The following is a 22749-nucleotide window of genomic DNA, read 5'->3' as shown; positions in this document are numbered from 1 at the left end:
CTCCCTCCCATCATGCTGTCCCCCCATACTGCTCTCTACTGCCCCCCTCCCATCATGCCGTCCCCTCATACTCCCCCCTCCCATCATGTTGTCCCCACATACTGTCCTCCACTGCCCCCTCCCATCATGCTGTCCCCTCATACTGCCCCCCCATTATGCTGTCCCCTCACACTGCCCCCCTTCCCATCATACTGCCCTCCACCACCCCCCATCATGCTGTCCCCTCATACTGCCCCCCCTTCCATCATGCTGTCCCCACATACTGCCCTCCACTGCCCCCCTCCCATCATGCTGTCTCCTCATACTGCTCCCCCTCCCATCATGCTGTACCACATACTGCCCTCCACTACCCCGCCTCCCACCATGCTGTCCCCTCATACTGCTCCCCCTCCCGCTGTCCCCACATACTGCCCTTGACTGCCCACTCCCATCATGCTGTCCCCACATACTGCCCTCCACTACCCCCTCTCCCATCATGCTGTCCCCACATACTGCCCTCCGCTGCCCCCCCTCCCATCATGCTGTCCCCTCATGCTGCCCTCCACTGTCCCCCATCCCATCATGCTTTCCCCACACACTGCCCCCCCTCTACAATCATGCTGTCCCCCCATACTGCCCTCCACTGCCTCCCTCCCATCAAAAATTGTAATAAAAAAAAAACTATAAAAAATAAAATTGTAAAATAAAATAAAATGGTAAAAAATATAAAAAAAATAAAATAAAAATTAAAAACTACTGACCCCATCCACTGCGCTATTGACACCATCCACTGCCCTACTGACACCATCCACTGCCTTACTGACACTGTCCACTGCCCTACTGACACCATCCACTGCTCTACTGACACCTTCCACTGCTCTACTGACCACGTCCACTGCCCTACTGACCACGTCCACTGCTCTACTGACCACATCCACTGCTCTTCTGACCACATCCACTGCTCTACTGACCACGTCCACTTCTCTACTGATCATGTCCACTGCTCTACTGACCACGTCCCGACTGACACCATTCACAGTCCACACTGACACCACTGGCGGAACTACCAGGGTTGCAAAGGTTGCACTTGCGACTGGGCCCTGGCCTTCCACCACAATGGCGGGGCCCAAGACTGCACAACATATGAAAGAGGTCCACTGCGGGACCGTAAAGGGTCGTGGGATCAGTGGGAAGGTCTCTGGGCTCGGAGGGAATGGCTCAGGCCAGAGGTCAGGGGGCCCTTTATGGTTTCTTGCACCAGGGCTCTGAAGGTTCTAGTTACGCCTCTGATCGGGTCCAAGTGGCTGGAGGGAATCTGGAAGTCTCTAGAGCAGGGTTACTCAACTTGGATTCCTCCAGCTCTTGCTAAGGGCTCCTTTGAGCAATTTATCCCTCTTAGATAAGTTTTCCCTGATATCACTGATCTTTTTAGCTATCTGTAAAGCCGTGTACACATGAGCGGAATGTCCGACATAAAAAAGTCAGACGGAAGCTTTTCATCGTCTATTCCGATCATGTGTAGGCCTCATCGGACTTTTTTTTCGAAAATTCTGACGTACCTAGAAATGGAACATGTTCTAAATACTTCCGACAGAACCATTTCCTATCGGGAAAAACAATCGTCTGTATGCTGTTCCGACGGTCCAAAAACGACGCATGCTCTGAAGCAAGTACGAGACGGAAACTATTGGCTACTGGCTAGTGAACTTCCTTTTTTTAGATCTGTCGTAAGTGTTGTACGTCACCGCGTTCTGTGTAGGCAAGACAGCTTGAATGGAATTCCATCGGAGAAACCTTCGGAGTTTATTCCGACGGCAAAACCACTCGTGTGTACGCTGCATAAGGGGGTAATTCTAACCCAATGACCACAAGTGTAAGGAGCATTATTCCCACTGACCATCACACTAATGTATCATGAGTTGTAGATATAGTAAGTTTGATCAGAAATTCCCTAAGGCCAGAAAGTTATTTCAAGGTTTCCTCTGTGTTGAAACGGTTGAGAAAGGCTGCTCTAGAGAGCAAGCTCGAGGGGCTAGAAAACCCTTTTTCTTTTAAATAAAAGTGGGCTGCCGTGCACTTAAAACTGAAGTTTGGACTGATGTGAGCTTACTTGAAAAACCTACCACTACTTGAAAAATCTACCACTGAGCTAACTAATCCCCATATCACATATGTATATATTTTTTATCAGCTGGAATTTTTCTTTTAATGAAGTGTAACACAAATACACAGAATGCTGCTGATTATACACTTGTTAGCTGGGTTTTCTTTTAAGCAATTCTGCGATATCAGCGCATTCCATGTCTGTGCCCTTTATGTAGTCATAACATGCCTCATAGCTTATTACTTCACTGCCCCTGAGCTGATAAAGGCAGCCCATAACAGACATGACGTCCACCTTCAAATACAAGTGGAAGCCATCAGATTGAACCATTAAACTAATGAAGTCATTTGGCTGCTTCTGTGCCTGAGTGTCTCTGTTAAAAGGACCATATTCATCATATGCATTTTTTGCTTAAATGCCATTTAGTGAATTCTTTGTTTGCTGTAAGGGCTGGCTAATGAAGGCCTCTTTATACCCAATAAGAGAAACATTAAAATAACGATAATGAACACGGAAGTGCCACGAACATTATTATTATTATTATTATTCAGGATTTATATAGAGCCAAAAGTCTACGCAGCGCTTTACAATATAAAAGGGAGACAATACAGTTATAATACAATAAAATACAAGAGGATTAAGAGGGCCCTGATCAGAAGAACTTACAATCTAATAGGGTGGGGCATATTCTTTCTCCAGCAAATATATTTTTATAGCTTGTCATTTCTACAAAATGGCAGAGAGGTGCATTCACAGTGTTTATTTTGAGCTGACCTGAGACAAGTGGCGCTCACAAAGGCATACCTTCCAACAATCCTCCTTGTAGCGAAACATGTTTGTTTTTTTATGCTAGAGATGGGTCTCACCAAAAAGTGAAGTGGCTTGCTTGGACATGGATGAAATGGGGTGGGGGTGTGGGGGGGGGGGGGGGGGGGGTAGCACTAATGCCCAATCTGGTATATTCCATACATGTGCTGAAAAAAAGGAGCAAAGTGAATTCATGAATGTGCTTCTTCTCCAATACCAGGCTGGAGGCAGAGAGGTGATCAAACCATATTTCTTTTGGTTTGGTCAGGTCACCATCCTGGCTGTATGGTCTATATCTCATTAATGGAAATCTAAATCTTTTGGCAGACAAAACAGCACCCATATTTGTATTTCAGTGGTTTATTTAGACGTTTACCTGGAGTTCAGCTTTAAAGGAATAGGGTAACAGAGTATTGGTAACTGTAAGCACAAACACACAAGTCCATATATAACAGGAGATATAAAGGGCTGAGCAACTTAGTCCATAGGGGACAGGCTGGAAGTTCAAGGGTTAAGTGGTAACTGGTAATGTAATGGTTAAAGTAGGCCGGTAGGCTAGGCGGCTGCTGTCCTCAGAGAGCTGGCTCTGTGATGGATGAGAGAGGGGTAGAGAAGGAAGCACCACCTGAGTGTAGTATTAACAAATGATGTTTAATGACACCAGGTAAAAACACACTTACAGGATAAAAACATATAAAAGGCTCATCTGTATAGGTATGTGGTCCTCGGTGTTCCCTCTGATCCTGTGGTGGTGACGCTGCAGGGATGCTGGGCTGCAGAAGGTGGATTATCAGCTGGGAGCTCCTTCTGTGGCCATCAGGAAGAGACTAGGGGCCGGCGTGAAGCGTGCATGACGTCACAGGTCGTCCGTCTGCTTCTGAGTTCAGTATCCAGGGGAGGGATCGTCCAGGGAGGAGGGCTAGCAGGGAGGTTGAGAGAAGGCCTTCGCGCGCTCCACGCCACCCCCTAGTCTCTTCCTGATGGCCACAGAAGGAGCTCCCGGCTGGTAATCCACCTTCTGCAGCCCAGCATCCCTGCAGCGTCACCACCACAGGATCAGAGGGAACACCGAGGACCACATACCTATACAGATGAGCCTTTTATATGTTTTTATCCTGTAAGTGTGTTTTTACCTGGTGTCATTAAACATCATTTGTTAATACTACACTCAGGTGGCGCTTCCTTCTCTACCCCTCTCTTAAAGGAATAAGGTGATAGGGGTCGGAACTGTGTCCAGGCCCTAAAGGGCATTAGGGGATATATGTGGAGACCCTCTGCTCCTACAGGATCAACCAGCTGGCTTCTACAATCCTTGCAGTATACTTACTAACTGCAAAATCAAAAATAATCAGTTTTGGGGTTCCTGCATTATTTGTAGTGCTTTGCCCATGCCGGGAAAACCACTAAGCGTTAAACCTCCTCGGCTGCTTAAAGGAGGTAGGCAATGAGAAATACTGTGGTGGCAGGAAATCTAAAACTGGAGTCCTTGAGGTATGTATGTGTACTTTTGGTTGCACAAGACCTACTTTTCTCCCCATACAAGTCAGTGGGAATACAAAAGCAGCTTGAAGCAACTTTCAGGCTAAAAAGTAGTCAAATGCAGGTCAGGAGCACCTGCATTGAAGGAACTAGAAATGATCACAGAAACATCTTAAACACAAGCTGAATGCACATGAAAGCACATTGCAATTGCCCATCTACTGAAGTCCTAAGACCCCATTTATGCTTCGTATGCATACGCATTTCCGCTTGCATGAGTTTTTTTTTTAGGTGTATTTCTGCACCTCGCACATTTGGGTCAAACACACCAAAGAAGATCAGATGCCAAATTTTGACAATGAGCCAGGCGAGCTTGGAACAAATTTTGCTGAATCTTTCTGAAAATGCGGGCAGAAATGCGCAATTCTGCTTACGTGTACATAGCAGCATAGTGTGAATGCAGCCTAAAAGACCGCATCTATACATACATTTCATCTGCCAACAGGGGGCCTAATGGACAAATGTTTGGGGATCCAATCCCAACCTAGGTTTGGACTGAACCACTGGCTAATCTTACTGGAAAGAATCAGAAGGTTCCTAACGTTATAGCAGCTTCCGTGTCACTTGCTTGATGAAGCTTAAAGTGAACTCTAGAACTCAAAAATGAATGCAGCTCTGTACTCATTATTAAATCACATTTCCAGAATTCCACATTGGCGTTGGCCTCTTGCAGTCCCTGTGCAGCAGAGCTGGAGTGTGAGAGGAAGAACCAGTACATGGAGTCAATCTATCCATGTGCTGACAAGAAGCATGCTGATAGGAAGAGAAAGCGGAGTGACAGAGAGATGAGCTCATCACTGTGCTGCTTCTCCTTTCACTCTCCATTCACAGGCTACGACGGGCTCAGGAAGACCAGGGCTCAGAAGAAGTTGGTTGAATGGTGCTGACAAACAGACTGAGGACATCTAGCAGCAGAAAAAAAGATACTGTGGGGCAAATCTCTGGATTTAAGCTGAATATTGCAGCAAAAACTGGTTATTTTATATTTTAATTGGCTATTCATTGTTACCTTGTTATTTATGACTGTAGATCTGCTTTAAGAAACAGAATACAAACTCGTGCACGATATTGAAAAATCTTGCAATTTTATTTTGCATATAAAGGCGCTAGATATATAATATCACAATGAATTTAAAAGAAACAACTGGATTTCTAAAGTCCATTAACAAGGTAGCAAAAAAGGAAACAAAACAGGACAAGCCTTGAAAAAGCATTTACAAAGGTAAAGGAGAAAAGGGCTATTTGCAACAGTATTTTTGTGCTAGCAAGATTGCATTTACACACAGTGCAAAATAAGAAAAAAAATGGACATGGGAGAGGGGTAAAGGGATTCAAGAATGCTTATAAAAGAGCAACACAGCCCTTCTTGTCTTGATTGTATTCATTTCATTCTTCACATGCCTACGACCGCACAGAAATACCGCTTCTTCTCAGAAGGTAAGGATACTTGCAAATATAACACATCCTTCATAATTCAGGTGTGCTGCGTGCAGCATTTTTAGTTTTTATTTTTGTATTTGCCTATACAGCCAATAATAAATCCCACATTTTGTTATAACACACAAAAAATACTTATATATATATATGTATATAAATCCATATTTAAAAGGAGTCTGCATTTACATGTTTTAATGTACGGCATACCTGGTCTTTACAGGTGTTTCAGCCCCATACATATTAAAAATAATTTAATAAAAAATACAGGCAAAAAAATACAAATAAAACAACAAACTGAGACAACAACAGGTCATGGACTGAATTATTCGTACAAAAAAAAAGTAATCAGAGCTAAAAATAAAAAATAAAAAAAAAGAAGAAATTATAAAAATAAAATGGACATAAAAGCACTGGAAAGACTTTGAGGTGATAGAAAAAGCACACAATTCAATAACGGTAAAAAAAAAAAAAAATACAGACACAATTATTAAAATAATATTACGTTGTGCAAATCCCGGTGGTTTACAAAATGAATAGCTTACTTTTTTTTTGTTAACTTTTTAAAAATTTTATAATAATGTTATGAACCGACCCTCCTGGGATATGTACATTTTACAATAGCTTTCTTCGGACACAAGAGAAACAGATAAATTAAAAGATGTTTTTAAAAGCATTAACTTTTTCTTTCCTTTTTAAAGGTATGGTTTGTTTTCTTTGTACCAGTTCCAGCAGAACGCAAATGCAAAACTTGGAAATAGATAAAAAGAGCAAGACAGTTATTATTAAAACGAAAAAAAAAAAAAGGCAGTTTATAGACCCACGGATACAGATGTGTTCAGGGTCTTCATGATCCTTGGGGATTAGGAAGGTCAAAAATAATTGGAGGATTGGTTGGTTGAAAGCTGACTGTACACGTTGATGCATTGATGTAAGTTGTGTAGCCATCAGTCATAATTCCGTAACCTTCAGGAGAAAAAAAAATGTTATAGGTGTTGTAATATATACAAATGTTGTACAACAATCACAAATTCTACGACTGTTTACTATAAGCTCCAACATGAAAATGCAGTGGGCCATAATCCTCTTTGGACAAGGTAAGCTGCTTGCTTTGTAGGTTCTTATAAACACAACAGGCAATCCTAAGAAGCTCAGAAATAACCATTAACTCTAGTAGTTTACCTTCCTGTAGCTGGGCAGTCTTAAAGGCTGAATACCAAATTGTACAAAATGTGTTTGCAAAATTTCTAGCTTGCTAATCAAGGTAAATGCAAAGTGAATGTTGACTGACTCAAAAGTCATTTATTTACTATTTACTAGCTGCAAATCTATTAAATCAATGTGCTGTAAATATGCACAAAAATGTACTTTATATATTTTACAGCAATGCCGCTTTTGTTCTAAAAGTAGACCTGAATTTAAAAGAGAAGTATGGTGTTTTAAAATAACAAACATACATACCCCACCTGGGTGGATGCAGGATCGGTGTGATGTTGCATCTGTCCCCTGACGCCTCTAAGACCAAAAACTGAGCGATCACAGACCGCTGATCACTCAGGTCTCGGTCTTCAATGAGCAGAGAGCCAGAGACTATCAGTCACCGGCTCTCTGCTCTGCCCCTCCAGAACTCACTGGAGCGCTGGGCTATGGAAGGGGCGGGAACAGCTGATCCAGCTAATGGTCAGGCAATGGGTGGATCCCAACATTAACCACTTCGATGCTGGGCACTTTTACCCCCTTCCTGCCCAGGCCAATTTTCAGCTTTCAGAGCTGTCACACTTTGAGGCCTTAAAATGCCAGGACAGATCACCCTCCCTCATGCAAAAGCTGAGATACCCTTGTGGGTCAGCCTGGAAGCGATCGAATCTTATCCCCTCACTGTGACTAACTTGCCCTCCTCCACCCGTGGCCCCATAATCAACCCCATTACAGGGCACTCTCTCAAATTATGGGACAAATTACGGGTCCGTTTAAATTGATGTCTGCCCACTCCCCATTGCTTTCCTTCCTGGACCACCCGAAATTCTACCCAGCCCTCGCTGAACCAGGATCATTCCAGCTCTGGCTTCGAGCTGGACTGAACTGTATATGTGACTTCATCACTGAAGCCTCTATGAAGTCATTCTCAACCTTGCAAAATCAAGCTGAACTCCCCTCAAAAGAGTATTTTAGATACCTCCAGATCGCCCACTTTGTCCGCACAATTATAGGCTCACACTCTTCACTAGACGATCTTTCCATATTTGAAGGAATTTTCAACTCAGATCCCCGTACTCTGGGCATTATATCCTGCCTCTATAACCACCTAACCTCTCCCCCAGCTAACCTGCCAACTTACACTACACAGTGGTCCACAGACTTAGCAATAGACATTGATGCAGAAGACTGGTCAAATATATGGACTAATACAAAAATCTCATCCCACAATATAATTGCCTAGGAAGCAAACAATAAGGTTCTCATGAGGTGGTACCTAGTTTCAGCTAGGATCTCTAAACTTCTCCCAAATTACCCCTCAGTATGCTTCCAAGGCTGCGGTGAGAAGGGCACTCATGCCCATATATGGTAGACCTGCCCGATAGTTCAGAAATTTTGGGTGACAATATTCCGGATGGCTTCCACTTTACTCCAAAGTACCATAGACCCTGACCCGTCTTTAGCATTACTGAATCATATCACAATAGAGTACACTAAATCTCAGACACGTCTCCTCCTTCAACTCACTACAGCGGCCAAACAGACAATAGCTAGGGCTACGATTTTAGACAGAATTCCTCAGCAGCTCAAAATATGGCGCCCCTGGGTTGAACACTTTCTACCCCCTGACTTTGACAAACACCTACTGGAGCCTTAGCCTTCTGGCGGAGGCCCCAGCCCATGAACCATAGCATTTTCATGTTCAATGCGACCTCCTGACCATCTTCCCACCACTTTCTCTTTTTCTTTCTACTCTCCTTTCCCATCTTTCCTCGGTCTCCTCCCCCTCTCTCTCCCCAATTACCACCTTGCTCATAACCTCATTACTGGTATTGTCACATAGTGATTACACAAATTGTACTAAGTTCTGACCCTGTTGAGGAAAATTCTCACCCCAAACACACAATCGGGGGGGTTGACCTCTCCTCTTTTAAATACTGTAACAAACCCGAAGCTTTCACATTTATTGCTTAAACGATTATCTCCTGTACTTTCAGATACGGCAAATGTTTCTTTATTCTTGTTAATATCTCACTGTACAAAGAGATGTTGTGTAAGTTATGTTGTAATCTGTCACACAAAGATTACCTGTTGATATTTATGTCTTCTTTTCAATAAAAACAGAAAATGCCAGGACAGTAGAAATACCCCCCCAAATGACCCATTTTTGGAAAGTAGACAGTCCAAGGTATTAAGCAGGAGGCATCACGGATTTTTTGAAGTTGTCATTTTTTTGTCATCATTTTTTGGACAATAAAGAAATAAAAAAACACTATTTCTTTTTATTATTTTTCTTATAGTGTCATCATACAACTGGTGTGGCGGTGATCATGGACACTGACTGGTGACAGTACGAAAAAAATAGTTATCGTTTTTTTTTTTATTACATTTTTTTTTTTATGATTCCCTTTTTTTTTTAACACACTGTGACCAGAGCAATATAATGTTACCATAGTAACATTGTACTGCTTTGGGGAAGTGATCAGGATTTTTTCTATTTTTTTTACATCATATCCGGGTGGATGTCATATGATGTCCATCTGGATTGAGGAAAGGCCGGTGCTGGCATTATTTGGCCATAGGCCGGGCACCAGTTAAAGTCGGGATCTCTCCAGAGTCTAGACCAGCTGAGTGATGTCAGCCGACAGTGGACTTTAGCCCATTGTCAGCTGAATACGGGTCACAGGAGTGCAGAACTAAGTGCACTCCTGCGACCCACAGGAGGAGTTGGGTCAAAAAAGCTTTGGCCCTGTTTTTCCTTTAATATAAAGAAGATTTGCTATTTTCTAATGTACATCAAGAAGCGTTAAATGTGCATAAGATCGGGTAAGGATCCTCAGGATTGCGCGTCATACAGGCCCATTTCACTACTTAATGTGGATACTAAAGTGTTGGCCAAGATCCTTGCCACCCGTTTGTCGTCAATTATATCGACATTGATTCACGTTGATCAGACTGGCTTTATGCCGGGCAAGGGGACAGATATTAATATCAGACGCCTCTTCCTCAACCTGTCCATTGCCCATGATAACTGTGGAGGAAGGGTGATTGCCTCCTTGGATGCTGAAAAGGCGTTTGACTCTGTGGAGTGGGAATATCTTTGGGGAGTGCTAAAGCGATTTGGTTTTGGCCCTGGTTTTCTCCGATGGCTACAGTTGTTATACCATGCACCGAGGGCACCAATGATAGGATCTCTGATCCCTTCCCACTCCACAGAGGCACTCGCCAGGGGTGCCCACTGTCGCCTAGTTTGTTTGCCCTTGCTTTGGAGCCTCTGGCGATTTTAGTTAGAGAGTCTTCGGAGGTCAGGGGGCTGCAGATTGGTAGAATTGAAGAGAAAATATCCCTATACGCGGACGATGCATTGCTTTATTTGAATGATGCGGGGCCGTCTCTTTTGGCTGCCCTGGCTATTTTTGACAAATTTGGTAGTGCATCAGGGATCCGAATAAATTGGTCTAAATCGGTCCTCTCTCCTTTGGATAGTGGGGCTCCTGTTGCGGCGGGCAGTACACCTCTTCAGTGGGTATCGGAGTTCAAGTACCTCGGGGTTCGGGTGTCCAGGGATGTTACCCAATATTATAATTTAAATATGCTTCCTTTGCTCCGTCTCCTTAAAGAAAGGTGCCATGCATGGTCCGGACTTCCTCTTAACTTACTGGGACGTATAAACATTTTAAAAATGATGCTCCTACCCAAGTTTACTTACGATTTCAGAAACAGTCCGATCTGGCTCCCGGCGTCCTTTTTTCGGGAATTAGACAAACATATTATTTCTTTTATCTTGAATGGAGCTACTCCACGACTAGCCAAATCCACATTGCAACTACCTACACAGTTGGGGGGGCTTGCTCTCTCCAACTTCAGAATTTATTACTGGGCGGCGATGTTGGTGACGACGTACTGGTGGTTCGAGGGGAAACGATCTAATGCTGCGGTGTGTGTGGAGGCGGCACGGCTAGGATCTATACAAGATCTGCAAAATCTGGTTTACAGAGGGGTAAAAGCATATACGGACCTGCCTGCTCCAACTAGAGCAACGCTTCAGGTATGGAGGATGGCTGGAAGGGGTTTCTCCCTTGCGGGGCGTTGGGCACCTGTCCAGCCTCTTTGGGGAAATCCTCAGTTGCCCCATTTCCGAACAATCCCTGATCCTCAGTTGTGGGCTGGATTTGGAATCAAAACCCTAAGAGATATTATGACTAATGGGGTACTGATGTCCTTTGCGCTTATGTCAAGGGCATATGGGCTCCCGGGATGATGTTTTTCCACTACGCTCAGCTGCGCCACGCGACTAGGGCACAGTTCCCTGTCCCTCCTCTCCTCCAATTAGATCCTTTGGAGGACTTGCTATCCAGTAGCGATCTAAAAAAGCCTCTTTCGGCCCTATATAATACGCTGCTGCCTAGGGAAATCCCCAAGATGGACAGGCTGTGGAATGCCTGGAAATTAGATATCCCCACTCTGGATAGAGAGGATTGGGAGGCCTGTCTGGAGCATGGTCCCAAACTGGTGATCTCGGCCAGAGATAAACTGACACAAACAAAATTTCTACATAGGGTCTATTTTACTCCGGCGAGATATACCCTGATAGGGATCCACATTGCCCTAGATGCCAAACCCAGATTGGCACGTATCTTCACATGTTTTGGGATTGTCCTGCATTTTCAAAGTTCTGGCTGGGAGTATATGATCACTTAAATGTTCGGATGGATTTGTCTGTTCCCAAAACACCTGAGCTGGCCCTATTGGGAATACATGAGGATGAACACAGATCTCATCACAGTAAAATCTTAATCTCACTCCTCTTTTATTATGCCAAAAAGGAGATCCTTAGTAGATGGACCTCTGCTGGCCCTCCGGTCCTCTCCTCCTGGGAAAACAGAATCAATACTGCTTTGCTCCACTATAGGCTGACGTATATTAGTCGGGGTTGCCCCTGGAAGTTCGACAAGGTCTGGCTCCCATGGATCAATTAGTAGTATAGCCCTTGAGCTCCTATGATGGTTGACGGGTCACGGGGTGGTGGGCGGGAGGAGATGGACTGATCTGTTATCTCGCTGTTCCGGGGGTGAAATCTCCCTTTATATGTTTCCTCTGATATGGATGTTGCCGCCCCCCCCTCCCCCCCCCCCGGCTCCTTACTCTTATGCTTATTGACTTGCCTGATAGGAATACCTAGCAAGATCTTTAATTAATGTACTAAATGGAGTTTATGTATTTGCATTGGACACTGTATGATAAATCTTATGTGAGCAAGAGTTTACCTCTAGTTATATACTGTATATGATCCGCACGATAATGTAAGTCTCTACATATGTTTTGTTTACTCTTTTTTTTTGTACTGCATTTTATTCTTTTCAGTAAAGCACTCCTGATTGTTAAAAAAAAAATGTGCATAAGAGGTATCCTGAAAAGATATCCTTTGCCTTGCATTGATACTGAAAAACAACAGTGCCATTTTTGGTATGTGAGGGTGCCTATCGCCTCAGAGCTGTATATCTCCAATGTGCAAGGCAAAGCTCTGCCTAGGACTGCTAGTTCCACAAACTTTTTAGTGAGATTTGGTCATGTCACTACTGTGCTGCATTGTTAGAGAGAAATCTGCACTGCATGCACCCCCCTGCTTCAGTCATTCTGGGGATCAGTGAATTCTGCTGCTTCTTAAATATTCCCCTTTTGGACATTATATCAGTCATCAGAGGGACAAACTCTAATATGAAGAAGAAAAGCCCTACTGCTCCACCAAGATGGCCGCCTCCATACACAGACATGGTGCAGAATAAGGCATGATACATGGAAGGTCAGTAGTGGGGAAAAGGTCATCTACAAGTAGCCTGCAGGTAATACTGTTGACTAACCCCTTTATCCTCTGCTTGTCTTTTTGGGCACAGCATCTGCAGTTCAGGTCCTTGTTTTAAAAAACATGACAGAAGCCATTTATAAATGGTCCAATAGTTGTGAATGTCTGTTGTTTTGGTAAACTTTTGTTTTTGTAGCTAATTTTTTTCTTATCCATATATTCAATGGCTTTGTTCTCCTGGACAGTTTGTCAGTTCCCCACTTTTCCAGTTAGTAATTTGTTGGTTTTTCAGCCATTTTTTTTAGCTTTTTTTAATGTTTTAAAATGGGCAGAAAAATGTGTTAGGTAAATACTGGAAACACGTCCCAGTACCCTACAATAGGGCCACTGCCCTGGCCAGTGTGTACAGTTCTTGGTTGGGTTCCTTGCCGGTGGTACTCCTATGCCCGCCAAAGGCGCTGGGGCTGGTCAGTCGACTGCGAGGTCTTGCTGGTAGGAGCATTCAATATTCAATATGGCTGAATGATACATATTAAGATGTTATGTTTGTCACTAATACTTTGTTGTTTTAGGCAATCCATCAATTCTATGTCTGGGTCTTGAGGAAACCAAATGGTTGGTGAAACGTTGACCGTACAGACAATGGCACATCATTTGGATTGTACTGATATACTGGACCAAACTCACAAATTTTATATTTTGTATATTCAATGTATAGTATGTCATTATTCCCCATATGTTTGGGGGTAGACAAGTATTAACAGTAATTATTGTTTTCTGTCGGCAGGAAAGGCTCTGGGCCAGCAGAACACAATAGCTCTGCAGGAGGGAACCTGTGGTTGCAGGGAAGAAAATCGCATCATCTGTGGCTTGCCTAAGCCATTCTGTTTATTTTAGTGTGATCTCAGATTAAGTATACAGATTGATGTATGTCACGCAGGCTGTGTTAAGGCATGAGATTAATCAAAGAATAATACGATTACAGCAAGCATGGAGTTAATTGTCTTGTGATCATTGTTCATCAAAAAGTTATCATAAGGGGATGTTTATTTCTTGTGCTTTGATGTGCCCATAAAAAAATGTCTAGAGGCAGATTTCCAGGAACCTCTTTTGCCACAAGTTCTCCAAACATAAATCATAAGTCATCAGAATTTATTTTTGGAAAATGCTAAGTGTACATGTAGAGGAAAAAAAAACAAAGCACAGATTAAAATTATTATAATGAAGACATTTTGTTTCTAAGCAGCCATCTTGTTTGCGCCTCAATTTTAAAAGAGAAGTTTGGGATTTAAAAAAAAATAAACATTTATACTCACCTAGGTAAATGCAGCATCGATACGATGCTGCATCTGTACCCTGCCAGCTCTGCAGTGAGAACTGAGCGATCAAAAAATGCTGATCGCTCAGTTCTCCCCTCCGCTCTGAGCACAGAGCTGGGACTGTCAGTCACCGGCTCTCTACTCTGTTCTCCAGCACTCACTGGAGCACACTGGGCTGAAGAGGGGGCAGGAGGGGCTGGCTCAGACTCTCGTCAGATCACTGAGAGGCTGAGCCATGCGCCGATGCAGGCCTCTGGGAGGATACTGACCATATGGTCGGGATCTTTCCCGAGCCTGGACCGGCTGAGTGATGTGACTCTAGCCCGGGTCAAAGGACTGCAGAACAAACTGCACTTCTGTGTTCCATAGGAGAAGTAAAGCCAAAAAAACATTAATCTCTCTCAGAAGCTCAGACTGAAATGAATGATAAAAAGATTTCATTACACTGTTGTGGATTATTTTGATACTGTATAAAAAAAATGTATTTAATGTATATAAAAGTTATAACAGAAAGGGCTCACAAAGTCAGACACCAGCCGTAAATCTCAGTCTCCAATAGTTATTTGGCACTTGGGATTTACCATGAAAGTCTGGGCAAGCCAATCATTTCAGAAGGTCAAAACTCAATTTTTGTTTCAAAAGTTCCCACTAATATTCCATTTTTTGTTGTGCTGCTCACCTTCATGGATTCCACCAAAGACATGTAACTTGGGCCTGACCCTCCTTTGCACCGTATTGAGAAGTTCTACACACCCAACCCTTTGCAACTCCTTTGGAACCCAGTCCCGGAAACCTAACACAAAAAGAGCAAAGAAAAAAAATATTAGACAAAGGTACACTTAATATTCGGTAATCAGTGAGCATTTTACTTAATTTTGCAGACAGCGATAATTTACCATAGGTTTATTATACCATCTGTAAGATCACACCTTCCATTAACGGCCAGCAAAATGCTTTTAAGGAACGTTCACTTTGCCTTCATCAGAATGTTGCGTTTTTGGGGTCTCTTGGATGTAATGAGCATTTTCTTTTTCCTTGCCCAGAGTTTGATTTATAAAAGTAAGGGTTATAGAATTAAATTCCTGAGAGTTTCTTTCAGTTTCTTCCCGGCAGTAACCTAATTATTTAGCCGTTCCCTTATCCTCTTCTCTCATTTCATTCCTTTTTTTTTTTTTTTAATTGCATTTTTTTTTTCTCATTTACCGGTGAAATATCAGAAGAGGTGTTTCTATGACACCACCGTATAAATTTACCCGAATGTTCTTTGCTTTAAGCTATTGTTAAAGGGCTCAGACACCAAATCCCACTGCAGAGGACATCTCTCTTCTTCATTCTGGGGAGCTGACCTAGTCTCTGCAATGGGGAAGTCACTGAGATGTAATGGAATTTAAGGTTTTCCTGCAGTAATATGGCAAACTCTGAATGGTTATTGTAAAAGATTGACACCTATCCTCATTAAAAGACTAAAAGCTTCTAATGCGTAACACGATTGGTAATTTCAATTGATTTGCTAACACTTTTGGCAGTGGAACCTTTCTGCAGTTTCTGGGCAAGGAAAAAATATAAAATACTTCCTCTCATAAGAACCATTATGGAGCTTTTGCATCACTGTTTAACTGCCAGCATTTTTGTGTAACACATACATGATAAAAAATCTGATCAATGTTGTGATTTTATTTGAAATTAATCTTCTAATTATAAATTATACATCTTCTAATTAAAAAAAAGTTTGGTTTTACAATATGCATTTTGGTATACAACATACATTAAAAGCTTAACACCAGGAATAAAAAAGTTACACTGGGGTCTCCTTGCTCTGCAAGGGTTAAATGCTTGTTAAAGTTGGAAGTTCAGTCAAAATCTAACTAAGCTTAACACTACTACCACCCCCATTGTAAGACTATTCTATGTACCCTGTAAAAGAAAAGACTTACCTATTCTGAAGTCGCTCTGGTCACATGATCGGGTCTCAGTGCCGGCTTCAGTGTAGAGGAGGGACAGCCGACAACGGGTCTCAGTGCCGGCCTCAGTGTAGAGGAGGGACAGCCGACAACGGATGCCCCATAGTAAGCCTATGGGTGATGTCACCGCACACAGGCATTTGTAGCTGTTGTCGGCAATCTCTTCTGCTCATTGAAGCCACAGCTGTATAGATCATGTGAAAGCACTGGAGCTCCCTGAGAACAGGTAAGTATACACATCTTTTCTTTTACAGGATAGATAGAATAGTCTTAGAATTGGGGTGGGAGTGGGTTTAGCCTTAGTTAGATTTTGGCTGAACTTCCACTTTAAAGCCTGGTACACACTACTAGTTTTTTTTTTGTTCAACCCAGTGGGCTGAACAAAAAAAACTGATAGCTCGGGGGGAGCCACTGTACTAACTATGAGATGTTAGTACAGCTATCTCCACCACTGAGCTAATGTGCTGTGACCCCCCCCCCCCCCCCCCCCCGCCAGAACACCATTGGCTGGGAGTGTTGATCAAATGATGATTAACAAACCTTTTTCGGTCATGCCCCTTCGACAGAAGCCAGCCGACCAGCCGGCTTCTGTCAGGCTGGCTGCCATACACACGGGCCAAATGTCGTCCATTTTCTATTGAACTGGCCCGATGCCACTCGACATTTTGCCCGTGTGTACTAGGCTTAAGTCTAAGGGGTAGAGGAATAGGCTATAATACTTGCCTCATTCCTCGTTCCCCTGGCAGTTGGTGCTCACCTCTCCTCTCTGACATTATGGGTTGTGGGCAGACCATCCCTGTCCTCATGTACAATATAGAACATTTGGCCCTGCATTGCACACAATGATGTCAGAAGGTGACTGATGGGCAGTGGCTTTGGGGGTTTGGGGGATGGGTCGCACAGTGTGGAGGAAGCCTACCAAGGAATAATGTTAATCATTCTGGCATATTACCGCTAGAGTGTTTAACTCCTTCAGTGCCAGGTAGTCCCATTGCAAGGATATTTTTTTTAGTGCCAAGAGTGGGGATTTATACCTTTTAGCAGTATTTTCCAACAGGAATGCAGGAACCCCTAAAGAAGTAAACTTATTCACATATAAAATTTAAATCCTTTTAAAGATAAATTAATTTAATTTTTTTTTCAAAAGTTTGACGGACTTAGGTTTGAAACATGTTTCAAATCTATCCGACGGACTTGAGTCTGGTCAAAAAGTCCGCTCGTCTGTATGCTAGTCCGACGGACAAAAACCGACACTAGGGCAGCTATTGGCTACTGGCTATGAACTTCCTTGTTTTAGTCCGGTGGTACGTCATCACGTACAAATCCGTCGGACTTTGGTTGATCGTGTGTAGGCAAGTCTGTTTATTCGGAAAGTCCGTCGAAAAGTCCGCCGGGCAAAGTATGCCGTAAAGTCTGGTCGTGTGTACGCGGCATAAGGTGCAGAAGGAGGAACAGTGCCGGCACATTGCACTATTTACTTCCTTTTTTCTAAGAACATTAATGACATGTCATAAGTGGTAGTTGTGATGTACTAGTTTGTGTCACAACATGCTATACTAAAAAAGTAGTACCTGCAGAAATTTTTTAATGCACACCCCAAAATTGCCTTGTCTTTGCATTGGACCCAACTCCTTTAGTGTGAACAGTGTTACTTTGGCGTCTCCCTCCAACATACTATATGATAATGAAACTAGAATCAATCAGGAAGGAAAAATAGACTAAACAAACATTTATGTTCAAACACCTCTCTGTTCATAGGGACCAGGAGATGAAGATCTAATGCTGCGTACACACGGGCGGACTTTTCGACCGGACTGGTCCGACGGACTTTCGGACGGACTTTCGACGGACTTTTGACGGACTTCTGATGGACTTTTGAACGAACGGACTTGCCTACACACGATCACACCAAAGTCCGACGGATTCGTACGTGATGACGTACGACCGGACTAAAATAAGGAAGTTGATAGCCGGTAGCCAATAGCTGCCCTAGCATGGGTTTTCGTCCGTTGGACTAGCATACAGATGAGTGGATTTTTCGACCGGACTCGAGTCCGTCGGAAAGATTTGAAACATGTTTCAAATCTAAAGTCCGTCAAATTTTTGACCGAAAAAGTGAGCTGCAGGTCCGATGGAGCCCACACACGGTCGGATTGTCCGCCGGATTTGGTCCGTCGGACCAGTCCGGTTGAAAAGTCCGCCCGTGTGTACGTGGCATTAGACTTACCTGCAGCACCAACTTCCCCATATTATTGAGGCTCCTCTGATATTGAGTCTGTCTGATATAATAGATCATCTAAAAACAGTGGGAAGAGGATCCCAGTGGGTCTGGTGAGATCATACAGTATTATTACATTATATAAAGAAAATCTGCCATGTTGCCAGTTCAGAAATAAAGTGACAAGGACATGTAAAAAAATAAAAATTAAAAAGACTACACTTCCCCTTTAAGAACAAAAAGTTAGACAGAATGGACTTGCAAAGGTTAAAAATATCCAACTCTCGAAATCTGAAACGTAGACCTAGCAAGGAAGTCACTGCTAATTGATGGCTCTTAGAGTTTAAGAGGCACTTAGTTCTACAGTTAATGTAGAGAATCCATAAAAATGAACATCAATTACTACGCAAACTGCCTGTCTGGAAGTGAGAAGAATCATTTCGCAGATGAAGCAGGTGAGGCGTTTATATACGAGGTGTCCAAATTCGTACCTCGCAATGTCACAGGATCTTTATTGTGCATGTAAAAGCGTAGACAGTGCCAGTGCACTCTACCCATAATTCCATCACTCTTTGTGTCTGCAACTAGGTGAGAAAAAGCAAGAGATGGACAATGGTGGTTAACAAGTCCCTCTGCAGCTGGTCAGTTTTGCCTTTAGTTCTACTTTAATTATTGGATAGTACAGTATATGTATATAAACTATCCAAGATTTTATTTATTTAGAATTGATATTGTTATTATGTATTTTCTTATAAACTTTTGATACAATATTCCTTACTCATTACCTTAGCCAGTTCATATAGTCATTCCCTGTGTACACTGCCATACTGAGCCATTCATCTGTCCCATTTACCGATCTCGTGACTTAATATTTTCTATGCAGACTTATTTTGTGTTATCTATTTTACTAAGCACTTAAATAAATAACATCTGGGAGGCAGATCTATTCTCAGTTAAACAAATGGCCATAAATATCAGGGGTGTTGAATATAATCGTAGCATCGATTCATCGCGATTCGGGTGTCCACGATGCAGCATCGATGCTACGACCGGCATAATCAATTGGTGGGTGACATCATCCCGACTTCCCCCGCCCCTCCTGGGAGAGCGCTTCCATCGTACTCCACTTACAAGTTTTAAACTAACTGTGTCTTATTGAATCCCCTCTTATATTACATTAAGTGCCCCACTGTACATGCCTTTTAAAAAATATGAAGCTACATACTGCATTTCAGACTGTCCCTCCGCTCTCATGTGACTGCCCGGCCCGCCGCTCTGAGACTCCTCAGCTGACGTCAGCTGAGAAAAGAGAGGAGAGCAGCAAGAGGCGAGCTGGTGTTCTGTCGAGAAGTGCCAGGGTTGTACTGCGAATGCGCCGTACGGAACAGCACAACAGCTGATTTTACGATCAGCTGTTGTGACGAGACGGCGCCTATGCACAATAGCCGACAGAAGAAATTTTTCTGTCAGATTGTGCCCCACTCTCCCGTGGCGAGTTCATGCCGGTGATGGGCGGATTTGTACATGTTGTGGGCGGATTTATAAATGATGGGCAGTTGGGGGCGGAATTTTTAAAGATGCCCAGTGCTGCAAAACAAAACTTTTTAGTAAGTAGGTAGGGGGCTGAGGTGGGGGGGCTCTGCCCAAAATTTGGAATTCCTTAGAAAATTTATAAACAAAACAAAATTTAACTAAACTGAACGAATTACGACATAAATCAACAAAACGAAATTAGTAACACAAGGAATCTATCCGAAACTCATTTTTCAGTTCTGCACACATCTACTCCAAAATCTTATTGAAAGCCTTCTCAGAAAAGTGGAGGGTGTTCTAACAAAAGGGGCACCTTTCTATTAATGGTTTTGGGCCATATTGGTATTTTTCCAGTCATCTTTTATATACAGTACAGTATATAATACATTGGTAAGGCAAACAGTATTTATCCCTCAAAAACTCTGCTTGTTGTCAGCCTAGAACAGGACCTAGGAGCTGCAATTCTAGCAAATCAACACTTTTCTGTACTTGACGAATCTAAAAAAGTAATTAAACACAGGACAATGTGGATGTATTGTAGAGATATACAGCATATGTTTTTCTTTGTATTTTTTTTTCCTGACATACACTTTAATGCTCAGGGGCTTGGAACAAGGTCATGTAGGTGTGATGATCAGGTGTCCACAAACCTTTAGCTATATAATACACAGTATGTAGATGCCAAGATATCTATGGCTGACTCTAGGGCCTCTTTCATATGGGAAACTGTGTGAAGGGGGGCAGGGGCAGGTAAAACATAGAAATAGAGCTATGGTTTGTCTGCCTACCTAAAACCTACCATACAGCTGCAGGGGGTTGTTCAGATACTGCAGCGCATATAATGCAGCATGTCCAGTTGACAAGTGTCACATGTGAGGTAGACAAGTAAGAACTTTTTATGCTTTTTGTATTATTCTTCACCACCTATTAGACCAGGGGTCTCCAAACTTTCTAAACAAAAGACTGGTTTACTACCTTTTAGTGCCCTATTGATGGTGTCAGTGAGAAGAATAATGTCCCATCTTTGGTGTTAGTGGGAGGAATAGGTCCTCATCATTGGTATCAATTGTAGGAATAGTGCCCTAACTTTGGAGTCAATGGGACATACAGTGCCCCGAGGGCTGGATAAAGGCAAGCAAAGGGCCACATCTGGCCCTTGGGCCGCAGTTTGGTTTTTTCAAATTGGTGTCAGAGAAATCGTAGCAAGCTCTGCTCCAGGAACAACTGAGGTCTACAAAAACAAAGAGCTCCATACAAGTTTGGGATCTATTAGGCTACATTCACACAGCCACAGAGCAGTGGCCAAGGGCAGCTGCTGGCGAGGATTACTACGTTTTTGCATGTGGTACTAATCGCTATCATATTTGTACAAATCAATGGCCAGCGCCATTGCTTTTCACATGTAAGCTCATCTAAGATGCAGAAAGAGCCTCCAGCTAACTCTGAACCTAGACAGTATAGGTCCATAGTCAACATTTCAGCTGAGTTCTGGCCACAACTAATCAGCCAGTGTGTATGCAGTCATAGCACAGAGCTGGCATTTAGCTGCTTCTGAACACAGCAAACTATCCTTATCCCACATGTTGGAAACTCCAGGATGTCTAACGCTAGCCTCAGATGTCTGGGATGCCTAAGTCAACGCGTGTAGATTTCCCAATGTTCAGCATGAAGCACATATTGCCGCAGGGCTGAACATGCACAATCGTTAGATTGCTCCACCCAGCATCCGCAGCTCTCTAAATACCTCAACAGTGCCTGCACTTTATAGGACACAACCATTATTTGTCTGATAATTTTCTACCTGGCTCATTTGATTTTTGAATTGACTTTTTTCGAACCAGGTGGTGCTTGCAGGGCCACTCATGGCTCAATTTTCAGCCAATTAAGCGTGAATTGGCTAAAATTCAAGCTGTGTATGGCTAACATTAAAATGGACCTAGCACAGCACAAGGACGTACTTTAACTAGTTGCAGACTTTGGACGTGCTACACACGCCCAACAAAAAAATCATCATTGTACACAAGGCGTGTGAAGCACATCCAGCCTCCCTGCCCTGCTTCTGGGACCCTACCTCCAAGTATACTGTCATTATCAGCTGTGAATAATCATAGCCGACATTACAGTATGCTCAGAGAAGAAGTCGCCAGCTCTAGCTGTCAAAAAAGCAGTCTGAATCAGTGTTTATAAACAACACTTATACAAAGATACAAAGTAACATATTGTTACTTTTGTATATTTTTGTTCATTTATCTACTGATCAAAAAATGGATGAACTTAGATCTGCAGATGATGTCTGTTAAAGCAATCTAAGAAGTAAAAAAAAAAGTTAGTTTTTTTAATAAAATGTTCCTCTGTTTGACCCCTTATTAACCCTTAATTTACTCTAATCAGCCCTAATTAACTATTTAGTCTTCATCTCTCTTCAACCATTATTTTCCTGCTGATTTGTATGTTTGTTTCCATTTTATTAACTATTAATATTTAAACTTTTTTGTTTTTTTTAATATTTTTACAAACACAGTATCTCACAAAAGTGAGTACACCCCTCACATTTTTGTAAATATTTTATTATATATTTTCATGTGACAACACTGAAGAAATGATACTTTGCTACAATGGAAAGTAGTGAGTGTACAGCTTGTATAACAGTGTAAATTTGCTGTCCCCTCAAAATAACTCACGCAGATGGTGTCAAGCGTGTGTGGTGGCAACCAGGTGAGGAGTACAAAGACAAGTGTGTCTTTCCTATGCCTACAGTCAAGCATGGTGGTGGGAGTGTCATGGTCTGGGGCTGCATGAGTGCTGCCGGCACTGGGGAGCTACAGTTCATTGAGGGAACCATGAATGCCAACATG

At 42.8% G+C, this 22749-nt stretch overlaps 1 protein-coding gene across 3 annotated transcripts in view; it reads right to left on the bottom strand.

The window, feature by feature from the left end:
• Window positions 1–5492: 5492 nt before the first annotated feature.
• The window catches only part of MPPED2 (metallophosphoesterase domain containing 2), a 313479-nt gene continuing 296222 nt past the window's right edge, over window positions 5493–22749 (bottom strand). For all 3 annotated transcript variants that reach the window (XM_073604524.1, XM_073604523.1, XM_073604525.1), the window contains exons 6-7: window positions 14862–14975; window positions 5493–6829 (exon numbers count right to left, since the gene is read on the bottom strand). In XM_073604524.1, coding sequence (XP_073460625.1) covers window positions 6711–6829; window positions 14862–14975 — 233 coding nt within the window. In that variant the 3' untranslated portion in view covers window positions 5493–6710. The remainder of the gene's footprint in view (window positions 6830–14861; window positions 14976–22749) is intronic.

The sequence above is a fragment of the Aquarana catesbeiana genome, linkage group LG11, assembly GCF_042186555.1.
Source record: "Aquarana catesbeiana isolate 2022-GZ linkage group LG11, ASM4218655v1, whole genome shotgun sequence".
Lineage (NCBI taxonomy): Eukaryota > Metazoa > Chordata > Amphibia > Anura > Ranidae > Aquarana > Aquarana catesbeiana.
Note: the sequence above shows the minus strand (reverse complement) of the source record. Positions and strands in the feature narration are given on the sequence as shown.